Source organism: Dipodomys spectabilis, unplaced genomic scaffold, assembly GCF_019054845.1.
Source record: "Dipodomys spectabilis isolate Male_0828 unplaced genomic scaffold, ASM1905484v1 ptg000024l, whole genome shotgun sequence".
NCBI lineage: Eukaryota > Metazoa > Chordata > Mammalia > Rodentia > Heteromyidae > Dipodomys > Dipodomys spectabilis.
In genome coordinates this window covers 7,038,122-7,065,099 of record NW_024870701.1, presented here as the reverse complement: position 1 = coordinate 7,065,099, position 26,978 = coordinate 7,038,122, and the positions used below count along the sequence as shown (strand labels likewise).

Sequence of the window (26,978 nt, the reverse complement as noted above, 5' to 3'; positions counted from 1 at the left end):
GATTTGCTATATTTATGTATTTATTGCTTATTTTCAACATAAAGATCCTATAAATATTTTTGCAGTCTGATGTCCTGCACATTTCATACACTAGGAAAAGGGACAGGAAGCGATTATGGGGAACAGATACCAAATAATTTACTGAGGATTACCTGTACAAGTAACATCATCTTTAATAACCAAGGAACTGGGAACTGGGAGAGTTTCTTTGCTCTTCTATATGTGACACACATAATTTACACAAATGTTCGTTTAAAAAGCTATTTCTATATTGCTCTAATGCTAATATGTATGTATGCATGCAGATGTGATACACACGTTTTATACATACATGTTATACTTAGGTTGCCTTTCATATGAATTTAAAAATCGTCTAAGTATTCCTCCTCCAAAGAAAGCTGTGGAAATATCACCCAGGCAGACACTGTACTCTGTCTAAAGTAGACTGCAATCTTAAAAAAAAGAACTTCTGGATCCATCTTCAAAACAATCGGCGAATGTTATACAAAATTCTCATTTAGAACAAGTAGACACATGCTAAGAATATTTATATAAAATTATCAGTATTAATTCCTTCGTAATTGGTTCGGATGCCTGATTTCCACTTTGACACCATTGCTTATAACTTATCAAAGGGATTTATATTTATACTTTGTAGCTGACATTTTAAATTGAAGATTTTTTTGAACTAGTACCTAATGTGTTTTCTGTAATTAATTCCTCTGAGGTCAGACCTCATGGACACAAGATTCCTTTAACATTAACCTGTCCGTTAGAATTATTTTTATTGATGGACTTAACAGTTCAACAAAAACAAAGTTAACCTTTTTCAGGTAAGATTTTCAGTTTCAAGTATTGTCTTCTGTCAGCAATGTAAGATTTTCCTGAAAGGACAAAATACCCTGCTGTGGAACCAGGAAGAACGGGGAGGAAAAACCTCAAAGTTAAATCAATCATGAGTTAATAAGAAATAGAATGTGTAATTATGCAGATGCTTATGTTCTTAATAGAAAGACCAGCAATGGAGGGCCTGATTTAAACTTTATAGCAAATAACTCAGGTTAGCTTTACATGACAGCTAAAAATGGCATTTTTTATGTGATCTTTCCCCCCATTTATTCATGAGATGTTACATAGATTACTTAGTGAATAACACAACTTGCTGGATGACAGTACTTAGTAAATTGTTAAATGAATGGCATTTGATCAAAGCAGGTTTTCTATTTTTAAGAATGGGAAGAACTCATTTAAAAGTGGTAAGATAGTAACTGAATATATAACAGTTTACCATCACCTAAATGCATCTTATTAAGAAAGAAGTATTTACTAATTAGACATGTTTACCGATCTGCAACTGCTGATTATGTTTCCATGTTGGCAAAAAAAAAAAGACAAACTGTTTTCCTTGCTTAGCATCCTCACCACTTTTCATCTGCTCTGATGGACAGTTTCTGTGGTTTTGATGTGTGTTTACATAGGAAACATGGAGTGTGGTTGTGAGTCTATTCAGCACTATCTAATGAAAGCCAAGGGCTTACCAATTCCATATACCCGATTAATTTGCATAGACCATAGTGGGAAGAGATGCTGAAATCAGTGTTTTGTCTGCCAGCTCTCTAACACTTGGCCCTCCAAAAGATGGAATGTCTGATGTGTTTGTCTTGGGCTTTGAGACCCCTTAATGAGACCAGAGAAAATACTTGCCAAGTCTTTAGTGAAATTCCTTCCACAGGTTCCACTAAGCATCGTCAGTCTGTCATCAACATGATACCCAAGTATTCACCAAGTTGATGCTTTGTGCTCCAAGGAGATGATGGCTGGGTTCCTGGATAGACTTTTGGAATTTATGGTTAAGGATATTATCAGTCATCTTCCCCATCAGTCATTTGATACTGAAGGTAAGGAAATGTTAGGGAAAACACACACACACACACACACACACACACACACACATTTCATCTATTTAAGTCTATCTTTAATAGATTTATGTAAAGCTAGATTTTCGGAGAGGGTTGGCATTTTAACTTTCTCTTAAAATATATGCTGACTGGTTCTAAACTGGAATCTCAGATTCTTTAGCCAGACCTTGCTCTCTGAGCACAGAGGTTAGAGTTATCTCTTAACAGAGGAAGGTAACAGAGATATGAACATTGGAACGTGAAAAAAAATTGTATGCTGAGACATACACAACGGAATATTTTCAGTTAGAGTAAAATATACCAACCCACGTAGAACACAACTTCAACAAATTAGGCTACGCTTTAGTATCATGTTAACAGCTTCTCACATTCCCGTAAAACCTGAGTTAAATGCCATCAATATTTTAGATAGCACTACTCATAACTTGGGACCACACAAACCTGGCACTGTAGCACCTTGCACACATATGGCTACCACATGAAAGGGAAGCATTATAAAAGTTGGGGCTCCTACATATTTTCCCCTTCTGAATGATTTCTGTGAAATTGAATGCTTACGAAGTTATGTATAAGATTTAGCATCTTGAATGTTCCAACATAAATTCTGCAACTAAGGTGGTATGCTTTATTATTTCACAGTCAGGCAAAGTTATATTTATTTGACTCTAACATAGATTTCACTTTGGGAGTTGTTGTAACTGGACCGAAAACTCATTTAATTACAATGAAATAATTGAAAAAAACAAAAAACACTGTATCTGGAGCAATCCACTATGGGCTCAAAGCAGTCTAAAGGTTGCTTTGGGGGAAAAACACAACTTCCTAAAAGCTTTGATGTATTTGGATGGTCCCTGGAATCTTAATTTTGGAGATTAGAGAATTAAAATCGGGTTAGGAACATTCTGTCTATTTCATGTAATTATCTCTATTTTAGATCTCTTAATTTGCACAGACTTGTGAGTTTAGCTATTTTTGTAGTCTTCTCCGGCCTTTAGAAGTTGACAAGCGTGTCCAGTCAAATAAATGCCAACACAACACAGGAATAAAGCATCCTTCTTTGCAGGATAAGGTAGAAGGAGGAAACAGGTGACGATTTCTTGTCGTGATGGAAGCAGGTGAAAAGTTAGAAAATCCAACTACGTACAAACTGACAAAAATCCTCACCAAACGTTCGGCCATTTCGATATATTTCAGGAACTGTTTTCTTGTCCAACATGTTGTGAAGCGTATAATTTTCTTACCTCTTGCTTTTTTTTTTTTTTTTTTTTTTTTTAAGAGAAAGGTTTATTTTCCGGTCAGAGATCTATGTCAACTTAGGGGTGTTATTTAAAGGTCTGAATCGAACGCTGTCTGAATCACATCATGATTTTCTTCTGCAGCCATGACTTGCTCTAAACCGGGGTTATAAAGAAATTAAAAGGAAAAATAAATGTCCCAGCAACTTGCCTTGAAAAGGATTCCAAAGGAGAGAGACTTTGGCAGGTCTGTGATTGGCCTTATACAAAAAGATTTTTTCCCCAATCTGGACAACAAAAACAGCAAGACTTCCCCCCCTCCCCCTGTCTTTCTTTTTTTTGTTGTTGTTGTTGTTTCTTTTAAAGTCCGGTAATACAAAACCAAAAGAGAAAAAACAAGAAAGCACAAGAAAACTGCACCCCCATCCCCTCCCTGCAGAACAAATTGTTGCCTTCTTTTACACCCATCCTACCAGAAGGGGGACCTTTCCACTTTCAGATGCTCCTGCGCTTTAATTTCTGGAGAGGAAAAAAAGCAAGCAGAAGAGCCCCGAGATCCGCCGTGCAGCTCTAGTAACATTACGGCGGCGGCGGCGGCGGCGGCGGCGCGGGTGTGTGCGAGCGGCCAGGCGGGCGGGCGGGCGTGCGCAAGGGGCGGGCGGGCGCAGGAGCGGGCGGGGGTTGGAGGCGCGCGGGGGCGGCGGCGGCGGCGGCGGCGACGGCGGCGGCGGAGGCTGCAGCAGCAGCAGCGGCAGCAGCGGCAAGCAGCGGGCGGGGCGCGGGGCGCTCGGCCGCCGCCAGGCTCCGGATCCGTGCGCCGCGGCCGGCGCCTCCAGTCCGGGTCTTGGCGGGACCCCTCCTCCCTCCCGCTCCCCGCGCTCTCGCCTTTTAATCATGCCCCTCTGTCTGTGTATGAGTGCAGGCAGGCTGACAATGATTTCCTCAGTGATTACGTACAGAGCGAGTCCCTGCGGGTTAGGGGCCCCCTCTGGAGCCATCCTGATGGCTTTGGGGGCCTTGCTTCCATTTTCCATTATTATGTGGACTACCGGAGCGACAGCGCAGTCCAAGACCTTGCAGGTTTGTGATGAGGAGGGAGCACACTGCGCGCTCCTTCTCCTCCTCCTGCGCCCGGCTCTCCTCCTCCTCCCGCTCTCGCCGCCGCTGCCGCCGCCGCCGCCGCCGCCGCTGCCGCTGCCGCCGCCGCCGCCGCTGCCGCTGCCGAGGCGGCCGTAGACTTGAGAGCCCCGGGTCCAGCGCCCGCCGCCGGCGCCGCGCCCCCCGCCCCGAGAGGGGCGCCCCGAGCCGCGGCCCGCACGCCCCCCGCACACAGGCAGGCAGCCCCGCACACCACCTGCGGGCCACCGGCGCGGCCGCTTTCGCCTTTTCTTTTTGAAAATTACTTTAAGTGTGTGGGTCTTTCCTCCCCCCCCTCCTCCCCGTTAAAGAAAAAGGAGGGGGAAGGGAAGGGGGAAAAAGTATTTTTTCGCCCCTTGGGCTGATTTCCGTTGCCCACTCGCATCTGCCGTGGACGGTGGGGAGATTTTTTTTCTTTTCTTTTTCAAGATATTTTCGTAGCCTGGCAGGGTTGATTTCATTCCCCCCCCCACACCCCTTTCCCTCGGTCACCCCCAAACTACACGCTCGCTTTGGAAACAAATCAGTAATTATTGGATGTGTGTGTGGTTTGGGTTTATTATTTTTTTAATATAGAAAAAAATATTTCGGGAAGGGGGGGAATTCTCGTGGCAAAGGAAAAAGTGATAAAGAAAAAGAACCATCCAGATGCTTCTCTTTTTATTAGTCTTTTTTCCCCCTTTCCTCTGCGACTTCACTATGTGAGTTTTTATTGACGAGGACCTAGGAACGGATCCCCCCCCCCCCCACCATCGCGCTTCTGACGGCTGTTGCCACATTGTCCTGAATTCTATATCATTTTTAACTTTCCCCTTGTTCTTTTTTTTCCTTTTTCTTTTTTTCCCCCTTCCTCTTTTTTTTTTCCTCTCCCCCCCCCCCCCCACGATTGGAGGTTGGGGGTGGGGGGCGAAGGCTGGGAAAGTTTGGTGCCGCGGCCGCGGTGCAGAGCGCGGAGCCCCGGGCCGCCGCGAGCCCCCCGCGCGCGCGAGCGCTAGTAGGAGCCGGAGCGCGGAGCGAGGAGCGCGGAGCGAGGGCGCGAGGGAGGCCGAGCGGAGGAGGGCGCGAGGCCACGAGGAAGTGTAGTTTCTTTCAGGGCTGAATTGAAACAACTTCAGCTGTTTGCTTTTAGGATGTCTCGCCGCAAGCAAGCGAAACCGAGATCCCTCAAAGGTAAGGAGGATTCCCTCCCCCCCATCACCACATACACACACACACACACACCCCACCCCACCCCGCCTTCCCCATCCGCGAGTGCCACTGTGGGTAGCGGAGCGAGGGCTGCGTGGCCGCCGGGCGTGTGCGCGCCTGAGTGTGAGTGTGAGTGCGGGGGCGCGCGCGCTCCCCTCCCGTGTAGCCCCCAGGTGGAGTGTGTGTGTGTGTGTGTGTGTGTGTGTGTGTGTGTGTGTGTGTGTGTGTGTTGGGGGGGTGAAGACGGGGAGGAGGATCCCCAAATGGGGCGGCGGTAGACAGTGGGTGAGAAAAGCTAACAAAAACAGAAAAGAAAGAAAAGGAAAAAAAAAAGAAAGAAAACGCAGTGGTCCGGAGGGGGAGGAAACGCCCCCCCCCCGCCCCGTCTGCGATCCACATCTGGGCTGCAGGGAAAACTTTCTGATGTGTGTTTTCGCCAAGAATAAATATGCCAAACTGTGCGGCGCGGCTGCTTCTGTGTTCTTCTCCATTGCTTCTTTTCTTTCGTTTGAAGAAGTAAAAAGTCATCTCCTGGAGGAGGAGGGGGAGCAGCCCTGGCTCGCGAAAAACAGAAACGTGGCCAAGGTCCTGGCCACACCAGGGCGAGGACACAGGGCCGCCGCCGCCTCCCACCCGCGCTCCTCTCGCTCGGGTTCTTCTCCGCGCGCTCGCTGCCGCTTGTAAACAAACCGGGGCTGGTGGCCGCGGGCGGCGGGACCCCGGCGGGGCCCCGCAGGACCCCTTTTGGCCATTTCCAAGAAAGTTGACTGCCCCCTTGCCCCTACCACCACCTCCTCCACCTCCTCCTCCTCCTCCTCCTCCTCCTCCTCCTCCTCCTCCTCCTCCTCCTCCTCCTCCTCCTCCTCCTCCTCCTCCTCCTCCTCCTCCTCCTCCTCCTCCTCCTCCTCCTCCTCCTCCTCCTCCTCCTCCTCCTCCTCCTCCTCCTCCTCCTCCTCCTCCTCCTCCTCCTCCTCCTCCTCCTCCTCCTCCTCCTCCTCCTCCTCCTCCTCCTCCTCCTCCTCCTCCTCCTCCTCCTCCTCCTCCTCCTCCTCCTCCTCCTCCTCCTCCTCCTCCTCCTCCGTCCCTTGCTGTCCTTTGCTTGTCGTGCAGGGGTCGGGCTGGGCTCCCCATTGCAGAGGGAACTGTGTGTGTGTGTGTGTGTGTGTGTGTGTGTGTGTATACATGGTTTGGGGGTGCACTAGCTAGCCAGCCGCGGCGGCGGAGGAGGGGGGCACGGGACACTGAAGTTATTGATCCTGGTGGCTGTGTTGGAATGTGGCGAGGGGAGTCACGTGGTGGCCTCCTCCTCCTCCTCCTCCCCCTCCTCCTCCTCCTCCTACCCCCCTCCGTCCTCCCCATCCACCTTCGCCAGCCTCCTCTCGGGGAAATCGGGGGCGGGAGGCCGTGGGGGAGTCGGGGCGGGGGGGGGACTGGCGCTGCAAAGCCGACAGCCCGGAGGGGGAAATGGGAGCACGCGGGGGACCGGAGGAGGTGCGGGCAGACTGGACAAGGAGCCCGGCGGGGGAGATGGGAGAGCAAGGGGGCTACAGCTCGAGGTGGCCCAGGCCCTACGACCTCCTAAAGAGGAGGACAAAGGGCTGCTAGTGTGCCCGCGGGGGCCAGCAGGGTCCAGCGGAGGACCGTACGGCCCGGCCCCGCCCTCTGCTCCCCGGGGCGCAGCATCCTCTTCCTCTTGGGCTGTTGGACCCGGGCTCCCCGTGGCCTGGGTTCCTGCCACCGGCTCTGGCGACTCCGCCACGGGCTCGGAGGCAAGGAGGGCGGGCAGAGCCCAGCGCCTGAAGCCTCCAGGCCGTGGCCAATGTGTATTTAGGAAGTCGATTAACGGAGCTCTCTCACCGCACACACAAAGCCCTTTCTTCTTCTGGGAAGGGACAGGGTGGGGGAGGGCCTCCCAGCCCCGATCGCTGGCTTTTTTTTTTCCTTTAATTTATTTTTATTTTTTTACCTGAAGCGCAGAGAAGTTTTGAGTTTGGAAACCAAGTGACATGTATCTTGACACAGTTTGGGGTCTGGTTTACATTCACGTGGGCCACATTTCCCGCCCCCCCCACACCCAGAGGACACTTTGACCCCGGGGCCTGAAAGATGAAAGTGTGGATGGAGAGCGTGGCGTGCGTGGTGTCAGGGTAACCCTGGATCGGCGCTCGCTCGGGGAAACTTGCTGCGAGCCTCTGCTGCCTTGAAAGTAAAGCAGAGAAGGGCCAGGAGAAACGTCTTCCATGAGTTAAATGTGGGTAGAGCTAGGGGTCAGCCTACTTTCCGAGGCTCCTAGAAAAGACTCCTGACAGCTCCTTGCAGGAATACGAGGAGTTTTTTGTTTTGATTTTTTGAAAAGTTTATTAAAGTTTGCACCATGGGTCGTTTTACTCATCCGTAGCTTCTGGCGTTCGGTGTTCGTCTTGCATTTTTTTGGAATGAATTTACAGCGAAAGTTGTGTTGATTGGGAATGCAAGTGTGCCTCCCCTCTTCTTCCTAAAGAGGCTATCTCCTCGGGCACCTCGGACCTTGGATGGACAATGAAGGGAAGCCATCAGTTGACAGTATTTGCTGGGCAGCCTTAGATAAGCCAAGCTCTGAAATACCTGGGACCCAGGTTATTAAGTAGGTGGGGCAGGGGAGAGGTGGAGAGGCACGTGAAAATGAATGAACCAGGGTGTTTTATTCTTTTGTCTTCTTGTCAGGTTGCAAAATTATACAAGTGTATGCACGAAGCCATTGCCTCTGTTTCAATTGCTAGGTTCTAAATAAATTGTGCGTTAGAAACAAAGATTTCGCTTCCATTTTTCTGGGCTTGAGTAGGATGTTTTTCCCCATTGGGTTTCTTGGTATGGTCTCAGGTAGGCAGACTGGGCTTTGGGGGTGAGAAACTGAAGAGTGCAATAAAAATAGTACACTCCTCACTGAAGAGTGGCTTGTTTGTCTTCAGAATATATATTTGCTTGGAAACCTACATATTAAAATGGGCAATGTCAACCGAAGAACTGTGACAATAGTAGTGGTTTTGGAGAGGTGCAAAGGCATTTTGTAGGTTTCTTGTTAAAATATCTGGCCCTTGCTCGAGTATTTTGATTTTTCCTTGTCTTTTCTTGGACGGATCTCCTTTTTTATTTTTTTTCTCTCCCCCTGTCCAGAATGTGTCTTAGGATGTGCTGTGAGTATGTTGATTGTATCTACTGTGTTGTTCACAAGATCACACGTGGGTCCTAGAAAAATTGAAGAGGAATTATTATGACAGATAGTCTGGCGTTAGTAGTCACAGGCCATGGTCAGCACTGGGCTGTTAGCAGGTATAAAATGGCAGTACTGATGTCAGTATCTTAGTTTGTGAAGTGATTAGGAGTTTTTGTCATTCAAAGGTAAAGATCCTGATTTTGTTCAATGAGTGACTCCACCAAAACCATGTAGAGCCCACTTTTAACCACCTTGAGTGGCAGGGGACTGGGGGGAGGGCGGGAGGTGGTGGTGACATAGTCTTAAACATGAAGTCGTGCATCCACTTTCCAACTTGTTTCTTATATACATGTTATTTCTTTTACAAACAACGTTTAAAAGATACTCCAAATAAAGCCACCACTTTTCATATAATTCAAAACTTGTATCCCAGGAGAATAGGTTACATGTGGCAGATGAAGACATCTAAACAAAATAACCCCTAAGTCTGAAGTTTCAAATTTTTTTAACCAAATATTTTTTTTTTAAATTGTGGTGTGATAGGAAATTTCTATTAACAGATGAGTTTATGCTGTGAATTCTCCTACATTTTAGTACTTCCAGTGAGCATTAGAACTACTTAAGAAATTATGCAGCTTTTCCTTTGCAGCAAAGTTTAGGGCCATTGTCCTAACAGACCTCTTCCTGAAGGTGGGCATCCCATTTTTGAGTGCAGAGAAGGCTGTGTTATTCGAGCTTTCTAAGTAAATTAAAACTGTTCAACATTTAAAAAAAGAACTTTTTTTTTGTATTTGTGCAAGCTGCGAAGTATATTTTGAAACAGAGAACTCCCTTATCCTTCCTGTCACTCAAAACTCTGGCATGAAAATCTCATCAGCCAACAGAAAAGGTTGGGAACTTCTGTTCTTCTGCTGTACATAGTCAAAATAACCCTGTGATAAATGCAGCGGAGAAGTGCAGCCAGTATTTAGAGGCATGGGTAGTGAGACAATTAAATGATTCCCCCTTCCTACCTTATTTGTATTATTTAGTTATTTGTCTCAATTCCTGAGAGTAGACAATGGTATTTGAGTAGATTACCTGACTGGAAATAGTTCTGCTGTCAGCTTATTTTTAGAGGCAGCACATCAGTAGCATCAAATTGGTCAATTGTGACCTATTTCTATTTTTCTTGCAGGCTCTTTATTCTATTTCTTGTGGTGCTTCTCTGATGGAAGTTTCCTGGCCTTTTTACGTGATAACAAATAGTTTATTTTTTTTTCTGGTTCAAGTTTACTCCAAAAAGCACTATAAGAAGCAAAAAGAAAAAAAAAAAAAGAAAGTGGTCCACAATATGAAGGTGTGATATATTTTGTAAGAGCCAAGTTATAAAGCTGGGAAGGAGAGAGGGGAGTACTTAGTCACTTAAATGGCCAAGTTAAACACAAGATACAATTAGAATATCTGGACCCTTAGGTGTTCATAAACTCATACCAGGGGTCTCCAGAGAGGGATGGTGAGAACTGGGGAGAAAGAGAGCCCCCAAAGAGCCTGTTTAACTTGGCACATTTTGAAGTTATCACACTTTTGATGGACCTTTTTTCCCCCATTTACCTTTGATTATATTCTTTTTTTTTTTTAAGAGAAGCAATTTACTTAGAAATATAATGAAGTGGCAGAAACCCACCTCAAATTTTAAAGAAGAAATATAATTGATAGAATTTGAATGAAAATGTAGTGGATTTTAAGTTCCAACCCTTTTGAAAGTCAGAAAATCCATCCACTAGGCTACATGTATTCTCTAAGGGAAAAGGTGCAAAAAATTGAAGGTATTAAAAAAATTACAAGTTAATGAAATATTAAACTCCCCCATTTGTATTTAAACTCCTGTTTTCTGTTTGTTTTCATAGTCAAAATATATGTGTTTGTATGGGAAGACAAGGGAACAGATTCAATCAAAGAAAATATGGTTTCTTTATACTATATGTGCTTTAGTTCTCAAAAACACCATTTAGGTAGTGGAAATGATTCCATATTCAAAAAAATAGCATTATGCTGAAAATTATTTTTGGTAGGTTAAACATGACTCCCTTTTGTTTAAAATAGGTCTTAACCCAAGGTAAGTTTCTTTTTAAAAGAAAGTATGAAGAAGATGTATGCTATATTTAAGTACATACATGTGTGTATATACACATTACATATATTGGTATTTCTTTCTATAATTATAACTGTTTCTGGTGTGGCACACAGAAACATATGCTTTTACCTTTACACTGGGTGCTAAAAAGCCTAAGGTTAGACACATTGCCCAAGTTTAGTGCTTGACATTCATGCCTCCTTTCAATAGTTATACTATTCATCCATCAACCAGTGACTATTTCTTCTCTCCACCACCACTATACTGACGAGATGTTGAAGTCATTAAATTGATTATAGTCCAATCAGTAGACAATCCGAAATAAACAAAAACAGCAATTACAGTTGGCAAGAATCCCATGAGTGCTAGCCGAAGATCCAGAACGGATGGTCCAGTGAGTCTTTTCCAAAATGCCGGTTTCATGATTTCAGTACTTCTGGCAGAATCTTCTTAAAGGGAGGGTACAGAAATTCACAAGATTCCACTTGGCCTTAAAAAACAAAAACATCTGTTTGATCCACGAGTGGATTTGTTGGCTTCTATTCATCCAGCCAGAAAGGGGCAAAAAAAATAGGATATTGAACATAAAAGCATACATGTAAAAATGAAATTACAAAGGGATTTGAGATTAGCAGCTTTTTATGCAGCAAGCTGTTAATATTTTTTTCTTTTTTGTCTTGCCAGAGTATTCCCTTGTCCCTTGAAATCCATTGTAGTTATTCTTATTGACAGCAGTGACGTCTCACAGTGATGACAGCATTTTCAACTTCTTGCTTCCAGTAATTATACTTAGTTCTTTTTACTTACTTATTTGGACCTGTGCAAGTTTTGTAGCATATTTGTAAGAGGTTTCTTTTTATCTTATGGGAGCATTTTAAGATAGCTTCCCAACTCATTTATTTTTAAAGGAACTTTGTGTGAGTTGGCTAGTTTGGTACAGCCTAGTAAAATACTTGTTGATGTAGTTTGTTGCTGGAGTTTTCATTTTAATGTAAGAGCATGCAGTAAAGAGAAAGAAGATTTGATAGGAGTAAAGTGAAGGTCTCTGAAGACCAATTGGGAATTTTATGAAAGGTCTGTTTTTCCTATTAGTGTGTCATATTAATTGATCTGATAATTCACTTTGCTGGTTTAGTGTCATTAATTCTGTGACCATAGAAGATAGTCCTTGTGCCTGGATTTAAATAGACATCATGTTCAGTAGGGCTTGTTTGGTTGGTTATTTTTAGTACAGAGAAAATGATTTTAAGACTTGCACCATTTAGATCACATGTTAACAGCCTTATGGCTTGTTCAAAATGTGAATATTATTAAGTAATATGCTAAAGATTGTTATTGAATCAAGTGAGATTTTGATATATAGGCAGATAAGCCAAATCAACCCTCTAGCAAAGTCTCTTCTCAGATGTATCTAACACTCCCCCATTGATTCCTGGTAGCTCTGTCAAAGGCTAAAGTAGTTCATTAGGGTGCTGTTTGGTAGACCCACACAACTTTCCCAATCCCATTTCAATTAAATCTGAGATTTATTCCTATGTTTTTGTTTGGGAATTGTGTGGTGCACTGGCTATGGTTTCATGTGCCTTGTTTGTTGTAATGAAAGTGTACCAGGCTGATTTAAAATATGTTCTAGAACAATGTTATTACAAAGCAATTAAAACTTAAACATTAAAGTTAACATTAGTAAATTTAAATAGCTCTGTTATAGTATTAATCAAATAGTGGAAGGAAAGCTTTTAAATGGTTTAAATAATTATGCAACTCTTGGCATAAAAGCCTGACACAAGATAAATCTTTGAAAACTAAGTAGAATCATGGGTGTTTTTTTTTTAATCTTTAATTTTAGGCAGCTTGGGCTTTTAGCATGCATCACATTCCACCTCTCGTACAAGTAATTATGCCAGTTTAGTAATTATTAGAGATGAAAGAAATTCAGTAAGATATGAATTCCTTATAACTTCAGTGTCTTCACTTTTAGCGGGGATAATGATCAAGCAGCAGTTACCCCGATGCCTGGGGACCCTGTCACAGCTAGGAGCACTGGGCTGATCTTGGGTATCATTATAGCTGCACACACCATAGTTAGCTTTCCTACTCTAGATGGCTCATAGCAGAGAATTATAATTTTTTAAAAAACAAGATTCACGTAGAACTGTCTAGAAATTCCCCTTTCTAAGAAAAAATTGTTTGCAATAAATACATACATTTAAAAATTATTTTAACCACCCTATATTTTAATTCCATGGCATAAAAATGCTTTGAAAAAAATCCTAAATATATATGTAAATTTCTCATTTGCATATGCATTCATGTTGGGCATATTAAGTCTTATTTTCTAATGAAGATGATTTGGTTTGGAAAGTATATACTGTACTATTCATGCATGAGTATAAATCTCCCAAGCTGAGTAAGGCTGAGCAGCTGACATTCAGAATATGCATTTTCATAATTATGCATTTGGTTGGAATTACATTTTGGTGTTGTGATTATGATAACACATTTTTATATATCTGAAACGAAAACGTTTCAGCCCCTCAGTTATTGCAAAACAGTAGGAGAGCTGGGCACTGTGACTGACTCTTATCATCACAGCTATTTGAGAAACAGAGATTAGGAAGATTGTGGTGTCAGGACAGCCCAGGCATATACTTCTGGAGACCCCATCTCAACCGATAAAAGTTGGGTGTGGTGGTGGACTGTGTAAGTGCAAAGCTGACAATCCAGGCCAGTGTGAACATAAATGTGAGCACTTACATAGAAGTAACCCATGTGCTGGTTGTCATGTCTGTAATCTTAGCTATTCAAGAGGTTGAGATCTGGTTTGAAGCCAGCCTGGGTAGAAAAGTCTCTGTGAGACTCTTACCTCTAACATTCAAACACCTGAAATGGTGCTGTGGCTCAAGTGGTAGAGTGTTAGTCTTGAGCATAGAGAGGCTCAGGTATAGCACCCAGACCCTGAAGTTCAAGCCCCACAATGGCGGGCAGGGGGCAGGGGGCATAACAAATGTGTAAAGGCTGGGTGAGAAGTTCAAGAGGTAGATCGCCTGTCTAGCAAGTACAAGGCCCTGAGTTCAAACCCCAGGACTGTCCCCAAACTAAAAAAGTACAATATGAAATGTGTACATGCGTACTCTAATGTACTCTATAAAATATATTTTGTTTAGCAGATCCATGTGTCAATTTTATTAAAGCAAAACCAATTTCCCCACTCCAAATCAGTATCATTGTAAGGAATATAATCTCCTTTAGAAATTAAAATCACTGTCATAAAGTGTCATTTCATGATTTGTATTACCTTCTCTTTATTTTATTTTTGCCTTTTTTCCCCCAAAATGTTTTATCCCATCAGTATACCATGGGGGATATATCAAGATGGAAACTTTGGAATACATGGTACACTTGTGAAAACTCATAGAGTGGTGAAAAGTTCATACATGCTTTATTAGAAGTGTTCTATGGCCAGAACTCTTAACAAATATTGTGCTCTAAACTGTATCTTCACTTTTAAGTAATTTCCAGCCTTTCTTACATGTTCTTCCATAGCCCTTTTCTTCATAGTAGAATCAGATTAGATTCAGTAAAATAGAATCAGATTAGATCCAACTAAATTGTAATGTTTTGGGTATATGTAAGTATATTGTTTATCAGATAGATCATCAGTCTCATTAGCATTCATCCCAAGTACCACTCTACCAAGCGCTAATAAAGCCAAAACATTGGCAGGAAGGTGGTGCCATCTTGACTTAGCTAACTATCAGCTGATGTGTAGAGCCTGAACTTCCAATCTGTCCACATATAACACAAAAGGTTTTGCACACCTGAGGCCAGAGGAAAGAAGAACTGGATGCAGGAAATGCATACTAATTCTTAGAAAGAGGCAATAATTAAAACACACACACACACACACACACACACACACACACACACACACACACAGAGTGATGGTCAGAGCCTAGTAGAGAGGGGGGTTTCAGAGTAGAAGAGCTGAGGTGTGAGTGACATATAGCTACTTGTTTTGGTGAGCCAAAGAGTCTGTCCTCTTGGATTCAACTTTCTTTCAAGAACACGTGGGGGCTTGTTTCATCATTTTACATTTTCCCCACCCCATGCTTGCAGTATTTCAACCTGTGCTCAATTCTGAGGATTCACTTCAGAAGGAAACAAAAGTAAGCCTTGCTCTTAGGAAGCTCAGAGTCTAGAAATCTGACTGAGATTGTAAACACCTTCCAAAGATTTTTAATTGCTCTAAAATACATGGGTAGAGACATGTATATGGTATGCTAACTTTTTCTGCCAGTTGAAAATGTCCAAACAAATGAGTTTCAAATGTGTGTGTTTTGGCATTAAATGTTCGATGAGCTATACTTACTAATAATTGTAAGCTTGATTTTGTCTTATAGCCAGAAACCACTAAACATAATGTAGAGAACTCTTTCAAGTCTTTTGGACTTCATTCATTGACACTACAATATCTTTGATCTGTCCTAAAATTTTTGGATAACATTTTTTGAATGTTAATTATGTGATAGTAAAACTAATAGATTTTTTTAATTTTCAAGAATTTATTGGCATACTTCCTACATGATAATTAGAGGTTCTGAGGGTACATATGAAGTTGATATATTTTTTTAAAACAATAGCAAACTAAGCCAGGTACCGGATGCTCATGCTGTAATCTAAGCTACTCAGGAGGCTGACATCAGAGCATTAAATTCAAAGCCAGCCAGGGTAGGAATGTCCATGTAACTTTTATCTCCAGGTAACCACCAAAGGCTGGAAATGGAGTTGTGGCTCAACTGATTGAGTGTCAGCCTTGACTGAAAAAGCCCTGAGTTCAAGCTCCAATAAAAAAAATAACAAAAATAAAGTAAAACTAAATTTTATTTGAGACACCCCAGTATGCAAAAATAAGTTGGAACAAGTTCCAAGAAACTCATTACATTAAATATGCAGGCACAGAATACTAGCAGGGCAGAAAGATGTATTGAAAAATGCATGTTGTACAGGTTTGATTACTTTTCCCTGAGAGATAGGATGAATGCTTTGAGATAAACTTTTATGGAATGGTGGATTTTAAGTGTAAGACTATTTAGGAATAATGACATTGAGTATCATGGTGGTCTTCATGGTCAAAGATGTCCACATTGGAGTGAATGGTGATGGTGGAATGTAACTGACCGAGGAAAAAGGTGATTTGCATGAAATCCCTTTTGCCTCCTCCAGCATCATATAGGTCATTTACATAAGTATTGCATCATTATACTAAATCTTTAATCTTCAAAATAAAATCATTATAAGATAATGGTACCCTTTTATAGCTCCTCTTATATGTAAGTCATTTTATACTGCCTGGTTTGCATATTTAAAACCCAGTATGAGTGTAAGGTGTTGTGTATGGGCTAAGGAGTGGCTGTGGTTTGCCTCTGTGCCCTAGCCTAGCCAGGGGAGTACTTAGAGAGTACTTAGCCAAGTGCTTGGCTTATATTTCAGTGCTAAATAATCTGTGGAACCAAAATCACTTATGGAGAAAATTCTAGTCCCCTTCTAGCTCCTACACATTCAAATTCTGATATTATGGAATTGTGATTCCTCCAAGGTTAATAAATAATTCACATTGATGGCACAAGCATGTGGTTAAATTGTACGACTCGAATCTCCAAAACACTAGTCAGATGGTCTGCATGTCCATCTTGGCTTCTTGTCAAAGTAACCATTTAAGGATCTGATAGAAATTAAATATCTGATAGGACTCATATATGATATACTGAACCATTCCCAGGGCCTTGGCTTCCTTCCAGCCCTGAAGTTCCCACAGAGAAGTTTGTAGCTTCTGAATGAAGAGCCCGGGCCAGCAACTGGTTCACCACTCTGGGGTTGTTATCTCACTGGGTGATATGTTAGCAGCAGCATCTGCTTTGGACTAGAAATCCTGTGTGTGTGTGTGTTTGTGTGTGTCCAGATTTGTACTGTCCTGTGTGTTAGGTGTATTTCAGCAGTGAGATGTGTTTGAGCTCTCAGCAGTATACCCATTGGAACCCAGATCAAAGTGTGTTGCTGTAAGGATGGCATTGTCATTGAGTTTGACTTCTATTGATTCGTCATCTTCAGTTCATGTCCATCCATTTGTCTAAATGCTGTGTGTTAGCCAGCCTTTGTATTGCTGTGATCAAATGCAAAGTGAGAAGTCCTCTTAAGGGAGAAAAGATTTACTTTGAGTCAGGGATCTGGAGGTTTCTATCCATGGTTGCTTGGCCCAGTTGCTGGGGGCCTATGGCAAGAGAAAACTGATAGGAAGTTATGGCAGTATGAAACTCTTACCTCGTGGCAGCCTGGGAGGGGATGGGAGGGGTGAGTCTTCATGCATTTTCCTAATGTTAAGTTCAGATTGTACTAGTTTTACAGAACAATATGTTGTCAATTCATGTAAGTATGAAAGTATGAAGTAAATATGAAGCTAACTTGTGTTCCAAGTCTGCCCATCTTTCATTTAAGGGCCTATTTTGCTGTTAAAATAAACTTCCTACAATGGTATTCATTGGGGTTTGTCATTACTTAGTTCAATTTATTCATTTTTTAAATATGTTTTTTATTGTAAAAATACTGTACAGAGGTGTTACAGTTACACGAGCAAGGTAATGAGTACATTTCCTATCAAGTATTGTTTCAAGATATAATGTTTTAATTCTCACAGTGCTCTGTAAATGCTGGATAAACTCCCTCATTTTAGTATCCAAAGACAATTTAACAACTGTCCTATTTCATCATATAGATATGTAGGAAAATAGCCACTACCATAATATGTTTCTTCTTAGAATCTTTTCAGATTATTTGCACAGTATCCACATCAAGGACCTCAGTATATACTAAAATGGCAGTATCTCACCAATCTGTTACACTCTTTTTTTTTTTTTTGGTCCGTTGTGGGCTTGAACTCTGAGCCTGGGCACTGTCCCTCAGCTCTTCAGCTCAAGGCTAGCACTCTACCACTTGAGCCACAGTGCCACTTCCTGTTTTCTGGTCATTAATTGGAGATAAGAGTCTCACGGACTTTCCTTGCCCAGGCTGGCTTTGAACCGCAATCCTCAGATCTCAGCCTCCTGAGTAGCTAGGATTACAGGTATGAGCCACCGGCACCCAGCCTTCTGTCACACTCTTTAATTAAGCACTTATGGAGAAAAAAATGGTAGGAAATTATACAAACAGTAAGACACTTAACCAATGTTCTTTTTTTTTTTATTTTCAACTCACATTTCCCGTGTGTGTGTGTGTGTGTGTGTGTGTGTGTGTGTGTTTGTGTGTGTGTGTGTTGTTTGTTTCTGTTTGAGATAGTATTATCCAGAAAGGAATAAAATTCTATGCAAAGTTGTCTGTGTACAGCTGTTCCTGCCATCCACAGAATTCACCGAGCCAGGTTAGAGTGAATGCATCAATATTCTGGACAGGCTAATGTGTTGCTCCTTTGAACTGTTCTTTAAATATGTATTTTGCAGTTATTTAGAGAGGATATGGATAGCAAGTGGTAATGCATATTGGCAGCTACTTGTACTGTTCTTAAGTTACAACCTATGTGCATTTTGTGTGTGTAGGTGTGTGTATGTGTGTATACATGCATGTGGATATCTATCTGTCCATCCATCTACCAGTCACTTTTTTGTCAAACAGCAGTAAGGGCTCTAATTACAAGTATTAGTTCATATAGTAGTGCTATAACAAAATACCTGATGCTACTGGGGTTGTAGCTCATTGGTAGAATGCTTGCCTATTAGGTGCAAGGCTGTGAGTTTATTCCCAACACCACAAACACAAGCAAAATAAAACAAGAAACTTTAAGGCTGGCTGCATGCAGAAGCCAAGGCATGGAATGGCCTCACTTTATAAGAGTGTGTGCTTGTGAAAAATAATCTAAGGGAGATAACTATCAATCCATTTACAGGACAGGACCATCATAATTTGGTAATCTTCCATTAGACCTCATCTCTTAAAATTTCTACCATCTCAACCTGCCATACCAGTGAAGAACTTTGTAGCTCATGAACCTGCAGGAGGCAAATCATATCCAAATCATGACAATGTGTTTCCTAGGAATTCTTTAGTGTCAGCAAGTTGTATCCTTCATTTTTATATTAACGCCTCTACCCTATCCACTGTATGATTGATGGTCGTTTATTTAGACCCTCCTTCTCACATCACCAAGATGTTTTCTCTTACTTATGTGCTGATTTAGTTTTCTTTTTGCAAGGGGTGCTTCATACATGTATGATTCTTGCTGGCATGTATGAGTATGCTATATTGAGTAATTTCCTAAAAATGGAGCTACTGGTTAAAGGGAATATGCATTTAAATTTTTGATAGATAAGGCCAGTGTGTCCTCTGGATGATAAGAACACTGTACACTCCTGTTAGTGGCAGGGTTAGAGCTATGCTTATTTTGGTTTTTACTAGTTCAACTTGTGAAAAAAAAAAAACAAACGTGGTAGTCCATTGACATTTTCATGAGTACTTATGCTAATGAAAGTAGAGGGAGCATCTTTTCAAATGTTTATAAACTATTGGTTTGTGTGTGTGTGTGTGTGTGTGAATTGCCCTTTTATTTTCTGGGTTCTTTTATCCTTTGGTTTGAATAAACAGCTCATGTCATTAAGAAAATTAGTTTTTTGTCTGCTTCATATGTTATACGTATTTCTCCTAGATTGATTTTGACTTTATGGTTGGTAATTGTTTTTTCTTTTGCCATAGAGAAGTTTTAAGATTGTATGATCTGTGTTGCTTGACATTTTCTTCCTTACCAGTGGTTTTTGCACCTGACAGAATATTTACCCCTGAATCTTCCTTCAGTTTTACATTCCCTATCTCTGTGGTGTCATGGCTATCCTCCTACCCCCATATCCTTAGCACCTCATCTTATTTCTGGAATTCTGATAGACATAATGAGCGATGATTTAGTGCATGTTTATTCAACTATACTCCTGGTTGATATTCTAATCTGGTTGACTCTGGACAAGTTATTACTCACTTTGTACTTTAGTTACTTTGTCTGTACATCCAGGTAATAATAATACTTAATTCACAGGGTTCTGAAAATTGAGAGTTAATAGGTATGAGCTCTTCCAAGAATGGTTAGAAGTGTCTAGCAACTGTTTCTTGTTCTTTCAAGGGTCTTCTCATTTTTGTGTACTATGCAAGTCTTTTCTATTCTAGAAAGCTCCTTTTTGCTATGATTGAAATGTGGAGTCCAGGTAGAGTGTGTTCAACATAGCCCCTTCCTGAGGCCCTATCTGGAGGTGGCGTGTGTGTGTGTGTGTGTGTGTGTGTGTGTGTGTGTGTGTGTGTGAGTGTTTCTTTCTTAACTCTTTGTGGGGTTCGGTCCAAAAGAGCTAGCATATTTATGGCGGTCAAGACAGTGATTAATTCTAAATATCAACTTCTTCTTGCCAATGTAGAGGATTTTGAAAGATAAATTTGGGCAGAAAGTTCAATTAAAAGATAATGATAAACTGAGGCTAATTAAATCTTAGAACCTCTGGTACCACTTTTATGGTACGTTAGGTTGTATTCTGGTTCTTGGAGGAAAATGCGATGCTCATTTGCAAAGGTGGTTTTTGAGATGGGAACAAAACAAAAATAATTCATCTGTCATTATGGATGGTTTAATCACAGTAGGTTTATCCATACTTTTTCAGTTAAGAAAACTTAGGCTGGGATTTAAAAAAGGAATAAGTGAAGGAGTGATTTTCTCTGTCACCCAGGTCATCACCATATGTGTGTAGAAGCATTTTACTCCAGTTGGAGAAAGGAGTCTCTCTGGTCTAGAAGTGCCTGTGGGTAGAGAATGTGAAGGTTGAAGAAGGACATGCCTGCATACAGTTAACAACCTCCAGTCTGTATCTGTGCCTAGCGTCTGCTTTCCTTCTTATCCCAAATCTTCTTTGGGGACAGCTTACCAGAAACATCTTACTTCTTAATTTATTCTCTGTTCTTTCTATGGTAAATACAACTGTTCTCTTCACTTTGATCTTATTTTCCCTTACCTTTCCCTGATTGTTCAGGGGCCAGCCTTCCTTCTGTGTTTAGTCCATGAAATCACTCAGTCTTCATTCCAGATTGCTTGACTCCCACTTGCCCTTTGAGATTTGGAGATACAGCCTGACAGAGGCCTGGGTTGGTCCTGGCAGTCATGTGTCCATTGACACCCTTTATAAACACTGTTCGCTCTTTATATACTAACTAGATGATAGCTGCCATGAAGTTGACTTTATATACATAGTCTAACACCTTAATACAGCCAATCGGATGACTTTCATATATCCAATTTATCCTTTTTCATTCAATGATAATGCTAAATGAAGTGAGAGAAATCCTAATGGAAGATGGAATGGAGAGAGCCAGGAGGATTGTGACCAGCCACTTTTAATGAGTGGAGTATTCTCAAATGATAGTGACAGGAAATTCCTCTTTGGGATCATTTCCATAGATATTCTAGAAGACATTCTAAGAAGGGTGACAGTCTAGTTTCCAAAAGGTCAACCATGGTGGGGATTGGGTGTCTTGTTAGGAAAGAGCTACAGAGCAGCTGTGGCAGAGAGCAGTGTGAGCATAGGAGAGAAGGCTTAGATCATAGGAGCAGGGAGGACCTGAGGTCATCCCTTCATCATGTCCAAGATCCAAAGGGCTGAATTGTCATGGTGTAAATCATTCCAAAGCATTGTGACAGGCCAAGGAGAAGAATCTGAGTCTCCTGATGTATAATTCTAGGAATTACCTTCCCCGATTCTATACAAGTCTACACAGTGGAAGGAAAAGTGACTTTCTTCACAAAGCCCAGATCATGGGTCCATTGCTTTGGGAATTAATCTTCTCTATTCTAGTCTTTGCTGTCATCATGGCAGAGCTTTGGTCCTGAGTTGACATGAGGATCCCTGAGCCAGGTAGACCTACAGATGAATCTTGCATGTTATTCAGTCTTGCTAAGTGAGATGGTAGAAAGGCCCCTCACAGGATTGCTACCTTAGGTAACAAATACAAGATGTTTAAAATGAAGCATGTCAGTAACTGGGAATCACTTTTTATTAGGGTTGATTTTTGGAGAAGCTAGATAAACGTGCTTGTGCTTTTCTCTTTATATTTCCCTCTTCTGCAGAATCCTTAGGGAGAACATAGTTTTGTGGCTGCTTTGCCTTTTCATGTAGAGAAGAAAATATATCCTCCTCTGAAGAAAATCTGAGAGAAATTGTGTGAACTCTTGTCTTCAATGCTTAGAAACCATTCTAATGTAATAAAAGGTGGTAATGGAGTTGGAGGAGAGCTGAGTTCACTCTTGATGCCTAATACTTTACATTTATAACTGATTTGATTCCAGAGGCCTAATGTCTCGGTTTGGCCTGAAGCGAACTCTGTGTCAGATTCCATTGTCTCCATTTTGTAGGTAAAAATACTGAGGCACAGACACTGGGCTCATTCATTTACTACTACGGCTGAAGCAGAAGACCAATGTTCTGACTTGAAAGAGAGCAATCATTCATCTCATAATTCTCCAATAGAAGAAGCCAGGGCCAGGGGGCCAGTCAAAAGAAAAACCAAGAGGTAGAAATAATCCTCTGGCCACCGGCTCCTCTCTTCTGTTGTTCTCTTTTACATCGGGTATTTGGTTCTAATTCCATCCCCTGTTCCCTGCCCCGCCTCCCCCAAGAGAAAGTAACTGCTACAAGAAATGAGTTGATATTAGTCATTGTCACCTGAGAGAGTCTTGAAAGCACTGGAAACCTGATAAATCCCTAATTGTGTAATTAAAGGCTTTGGCTTCTGCTGAAAGAACAGAATAGCTCTGCAAGCTGATCTGGAGGTGTTTTAGTGGTGGAGATGGGCAATGCAGAGGGATCCCACACTGGGATGGCTGGGCAGAGCTCAGCACAACACTGCCTGACAGAGACTTTCAAAAGTCTTCTTCTTGATGCTCTTGCTTAGTGTAAGAAGACTTATTAAGGAGAGCATGCCAGTTTGAATTGTAAGAACAATCAAGTGGTAGTCTGGCCTGCAGAGGATTGCAATGAATGGGGAAGTAGCACAGTATTATTGAATTTATTTATTTATTCATTTGCGGGGGGTATTGGGGACTGAACTCAGGGCCTGGGCATTGTCCCTTAGTTTTTCTTTTCTTTTCATTTTCCTCAAGGATGGCATCCTATCCCCTGAATCATAGCATCATGTCCAGCTTTTTGATGGTTAATTGGAGATAAGGGTCTCATGGATTTTCCTACTTGGGCAGGTTTTAAACCACACTCTTCATAGCTCAGTCTTCTGAGTGGCTAGGACTACAGGCTTGAGCCCCTGGTGCCTGGCTCACATTGAATACCCCATGTGAGGTGCTCTAGGGGAAACCAACCCATAGGTCCTTTGGCAGGGTAAGGTAATTCACCTGCCTGAAAGCATCTCTGTTGTCTTTTATTTAAAAATCTGTGAAAGGTTACACACCTGATGAAGATGGATTGACCCACGAACTAACTGATAGGACATTGATATGTCATCTCTAGAGGGCATTGGGCATGATCTGCTACCATTCCTGAAAAAAAAAATTCCAATATTGATGTCTTATACAAATATTTCAGAGGTGGCACTTATATTTTGTTGTTGTTGTTTTGGTACTGTTTACATTTTCAAAATGTAAACTTTAATAAGTGTTGGAGTTTTAAAACAATTATAAACAACTGTAGCAAGATTGACCAGATTAATTTCTTTCTTAGTATCTTAAGAAAATAAGATGAGCCAGGTGGTGGCGGCTCATTGCCTGTACTCCTGGTTACTTAAAAGTTTGAGAGGGGACGATTGAGGTTTGAGGCCAGCCCTCGCAAAAAAGTCTAGGACACTATTCTCTCAATTTAATCAGAAAAAAAAAAAGCCAGAAGTGAAGGCATGGCTGAAGTGGCAGAATATCACCCTTAACTAAAAAAGCCAAGTGAGAGTTCAAGGCCCTGAGTTCAAGCCTCAGTATCAGTACCAAAAGGAAAATCAAAAAACAAAACAAAATAAAAAAAAAAAAAAGAGAAGAAAATCGATGAAGGTTGAGGTGTAGTTCAGTGGTTGAATGGGTATTTAGCATCTGAAAGCATTGAGTTTGGTCTCCAATACCAAAAAGCAAACAAACAAACCAACAAGCAAAAATCCTCCAAACAAGAAAAGAAGACCCATGACTTCTGGACGCCTTCTAAGACATGTAAGATTTGGACAATGATTTAGTGAAAATTATGCACACAGTTACAGAGGTGTTTATTTAGCAGCCATTCTCTCTTTTATGTGATTGATTTTGATCATTTTACTTTATGCATATTTGTAGCTCATTGATAATAAATCACTCAAACTATATTTATATATAGCACATATATACAGTAAAATATTTAATGTGTGATCACATTATCTTGACAAGTCAAGATGGAGACAATAAAAGTGGGAACGTGTTTTCACAAACAACTATTAATTTATCGTTACCAGCATAATGACATACACGTTCGCTTCCAGTTCTGTCTGGGTGGCTCTGTAAATTGTGTATTGATTATGCTAATGGTACTGGTGTCTTTATTACTTGTCTGCAGATACATGCAGATTGAATGCACATTTGGCCAGGCTGACATTCTGTTGGAAAAATTACCTTTTAAAATCTGATTTTGGAGACATTATGTTAAAACAAAAGAAAAAGTTGTATTTAGGGAAACTTAAGGAATGGTTTGGTGTTCTGGTACAAATCAAAAGTACAGTGAGACAGTTAAAAATGGTGCTCTTAGATTTCCTTTGTTTCAAATTCCTTAAGGAAAGTGTTGTGGAAATGGTGCAAAATCAATAATAATCTATTTTTATAGTTTATTTTTGGTGGTGGTGTGGCTTTTCTTGTTTTGTTTATCGGGCTGAAGAAACCTTAGACATTCAAGGCTGTATGTATTTTAAAATTTATTAGTCTAACTAGAGGAAGGCAAAATGGATTTTGTTTTTTTTCAATTATACATAAATTTTCTTGTAGTTTGTAATAGCTCATAAGTCATAAATCACAGCCTCACTTTTTGCTCTGATCTTTCATTGTTAAACATATAACATATTTATAGGATTTTATTTTTTTTACTCTTTTCCCAAGTCATCATGTTACTGGAACAGTTTTTCAGAAACCACTTTCTTAGTTTCCTATGTAGGATCATTTACAAATGTGGGCTTGCCACTTATATGTGAGCTTAAGAAATACATATACACACATATATACATACACATATATTTATATACTATATATTAAATATATTTTAGCTATTAAGTGTATAGTGTATATTTATTATATATAGAATATATATTCTATATATATTCCATTTTCCCCCAAATCATTTTCCACTTCTCTGCATATGTGTATGCCAATAGTGGTGCTTGAACTTAGGGCCTGGACTCTATCTGTCTGTCAGCATATTTTTCTTCTCAAGGCTAGAGCTCTACCATTTCTGGCTTTTTTGGTGGTTAATGGGAGGTAATAGTCTCATAGATTTTCCTGCCTGTGCTGTCTTTGAACTGCAGTCCTCAGATCTCAGCCTCCTGTGCAGATAAGATTACAGGTGTGAGACATTCGCTCCTGATGTTACTTCCTTTTAATAGCAGTTTGCTTTCCATTTGCTGGAGAACCATTTGGAATTGTTGACGGGGAAAAAGAAAAAAAGTTGTTTGTAACCTTCTCTTGTGAAGATGTTAATCCTAAATCAAATCCATTGTTCATGTCTTATAAATATATCAGTGCACATTGTAGCTTAGAAGATGAACTCACTAAATTAAAAGAAAAAGAAGAAGTGAGGAGAATTGGATAATACTTATTGGATACATTGTTGTGAATGAATTTGGTTTTATCCTCTCAAATCTTGAAGTCAAGTCCTACTGCATTGTATAACTACTGTTATATTGCAGGCAGTTAATGTTTCTAGTTCAAGATAGAACACACAGGTTTCCCTTAACTAGTGTTTCAGTAATTGTTGAGATAACTTTAAGTATCCAATTCAGAAACATTGTTGCAATTTGCTATCTAAATTGGCTGAAGAAATAAGAATGGCTGGTAGAAGTTTTAGAAAGTGTGTTGGCTCCAATACAAAGACACTTTGCCATAGATTTTCTTTTGCTGGGTATAGTAGTATTTCATTGCTGTGTTATTTTAGCTGAAGCTCTAGGCGTATTTCGTAAAATGGAAAAATAATGAGACTTTCCCCTAAACATACAGGTCTAGCTTCAAAATAAGTTTCATTTATGATTTGGGTTGTCTTATGTGCTAAAGTCCGCACATGCTTTGAAGTAAGTTTTTTTTTTTTTTTTGGAACAGGTTTTTAGTTGTGTAACAGTTACATTGCTGTAGAGAAAATACCTCTTAAACACCTGGTTATTAAAAATGTTTATATGTTTTTTTCTTTTTACATAAAATAGAAGAAAGCTTCTTGAAGGCTTGGCTTAATTTTGAGCAAGGGAATGTAGAAGTTGAGTTTGTCTGTCATTGTAAGGTGTTAGATTATTTAAGATCAAAATATGTTGGTGATGAACGTTGAATACTAAGGTATTCAACCAAGGAGTTGGAAAGAGGAAGAGTCTGAAATCTCCCAGAAACAAACCTGAGAACCAGTGACTCATACCAGTAATCCTTTCTGATCAGGAGGTTGAGATCTGAGGATCATAATTTGAAGGCAGTTAAGCAATTAACCAGCAGTTACCCAACATAAAGCCAGAAGTGAATCTGTGGCTCAGGTGGTAGAGTGTCAGATGTCTTTGGGAGCACTAAGGACCTCTTGTATTAGATTAAAAGGTTAGCTAGTATGATAATTCTTTCTCTTCTCTCTTCACCTTTGGCATTAATGTGCCACCATGCATGTGAGTGAGAAGATGGTTAAAAGACAAAACCTGAGTGTTAAAATAGAAGATTGAATCATTAGCTGGATGAATACTGTATACCTAAATTTAAAACCAAGTGTGCAAGTTCTCCTCTAGGAATGGCTCCTCTAAAATTTGACATCTGGCAGACATCAAGACAGCCCCCTCTTTCTTATGCCCACAATCAATATAGATTCCAATGCTGGACTTCTAAGCCCAGTATTTCCTTTCTGCCATCAACTCAGTTTGTGTCCTCTTCTTTCATTGTTTATATTGTAGCCTCCAGATTGGATTCCCCGCTTCATGATCTGGTTTTTATCCAGGTC

General features: G+C 41.0%; 1 protein-coding gene across 1 annotated transcript in view; it reads left to right on the top strand.

Annotated features, from left to right (window-relative positions):
* Positions 1 to 4,002: 4,002 nt before the first annotated feature.
* Positions 4,003 to 26,978, top strand: part of Znf521 (zinc finger protein 521) — a 288,604-nt gene continuing 265,628 nt past the window's right edge. Inside the window, exons 1-2 of the mRNA XM_042675234.1 lie at positions 4,003 to 4,234; positions 5,421 to 5,461. Coding sequence (XP_042531168.1) covers positions 5,422 to 5,461 — 40 coding nt within the window. The 5' untranslated portion in view covers positions 4,003 to 4,234; position 5,421. The remainder of the gene's footprint in view (positions 4,235 to 5,420; positions 5,462 to 26,978) is intronic.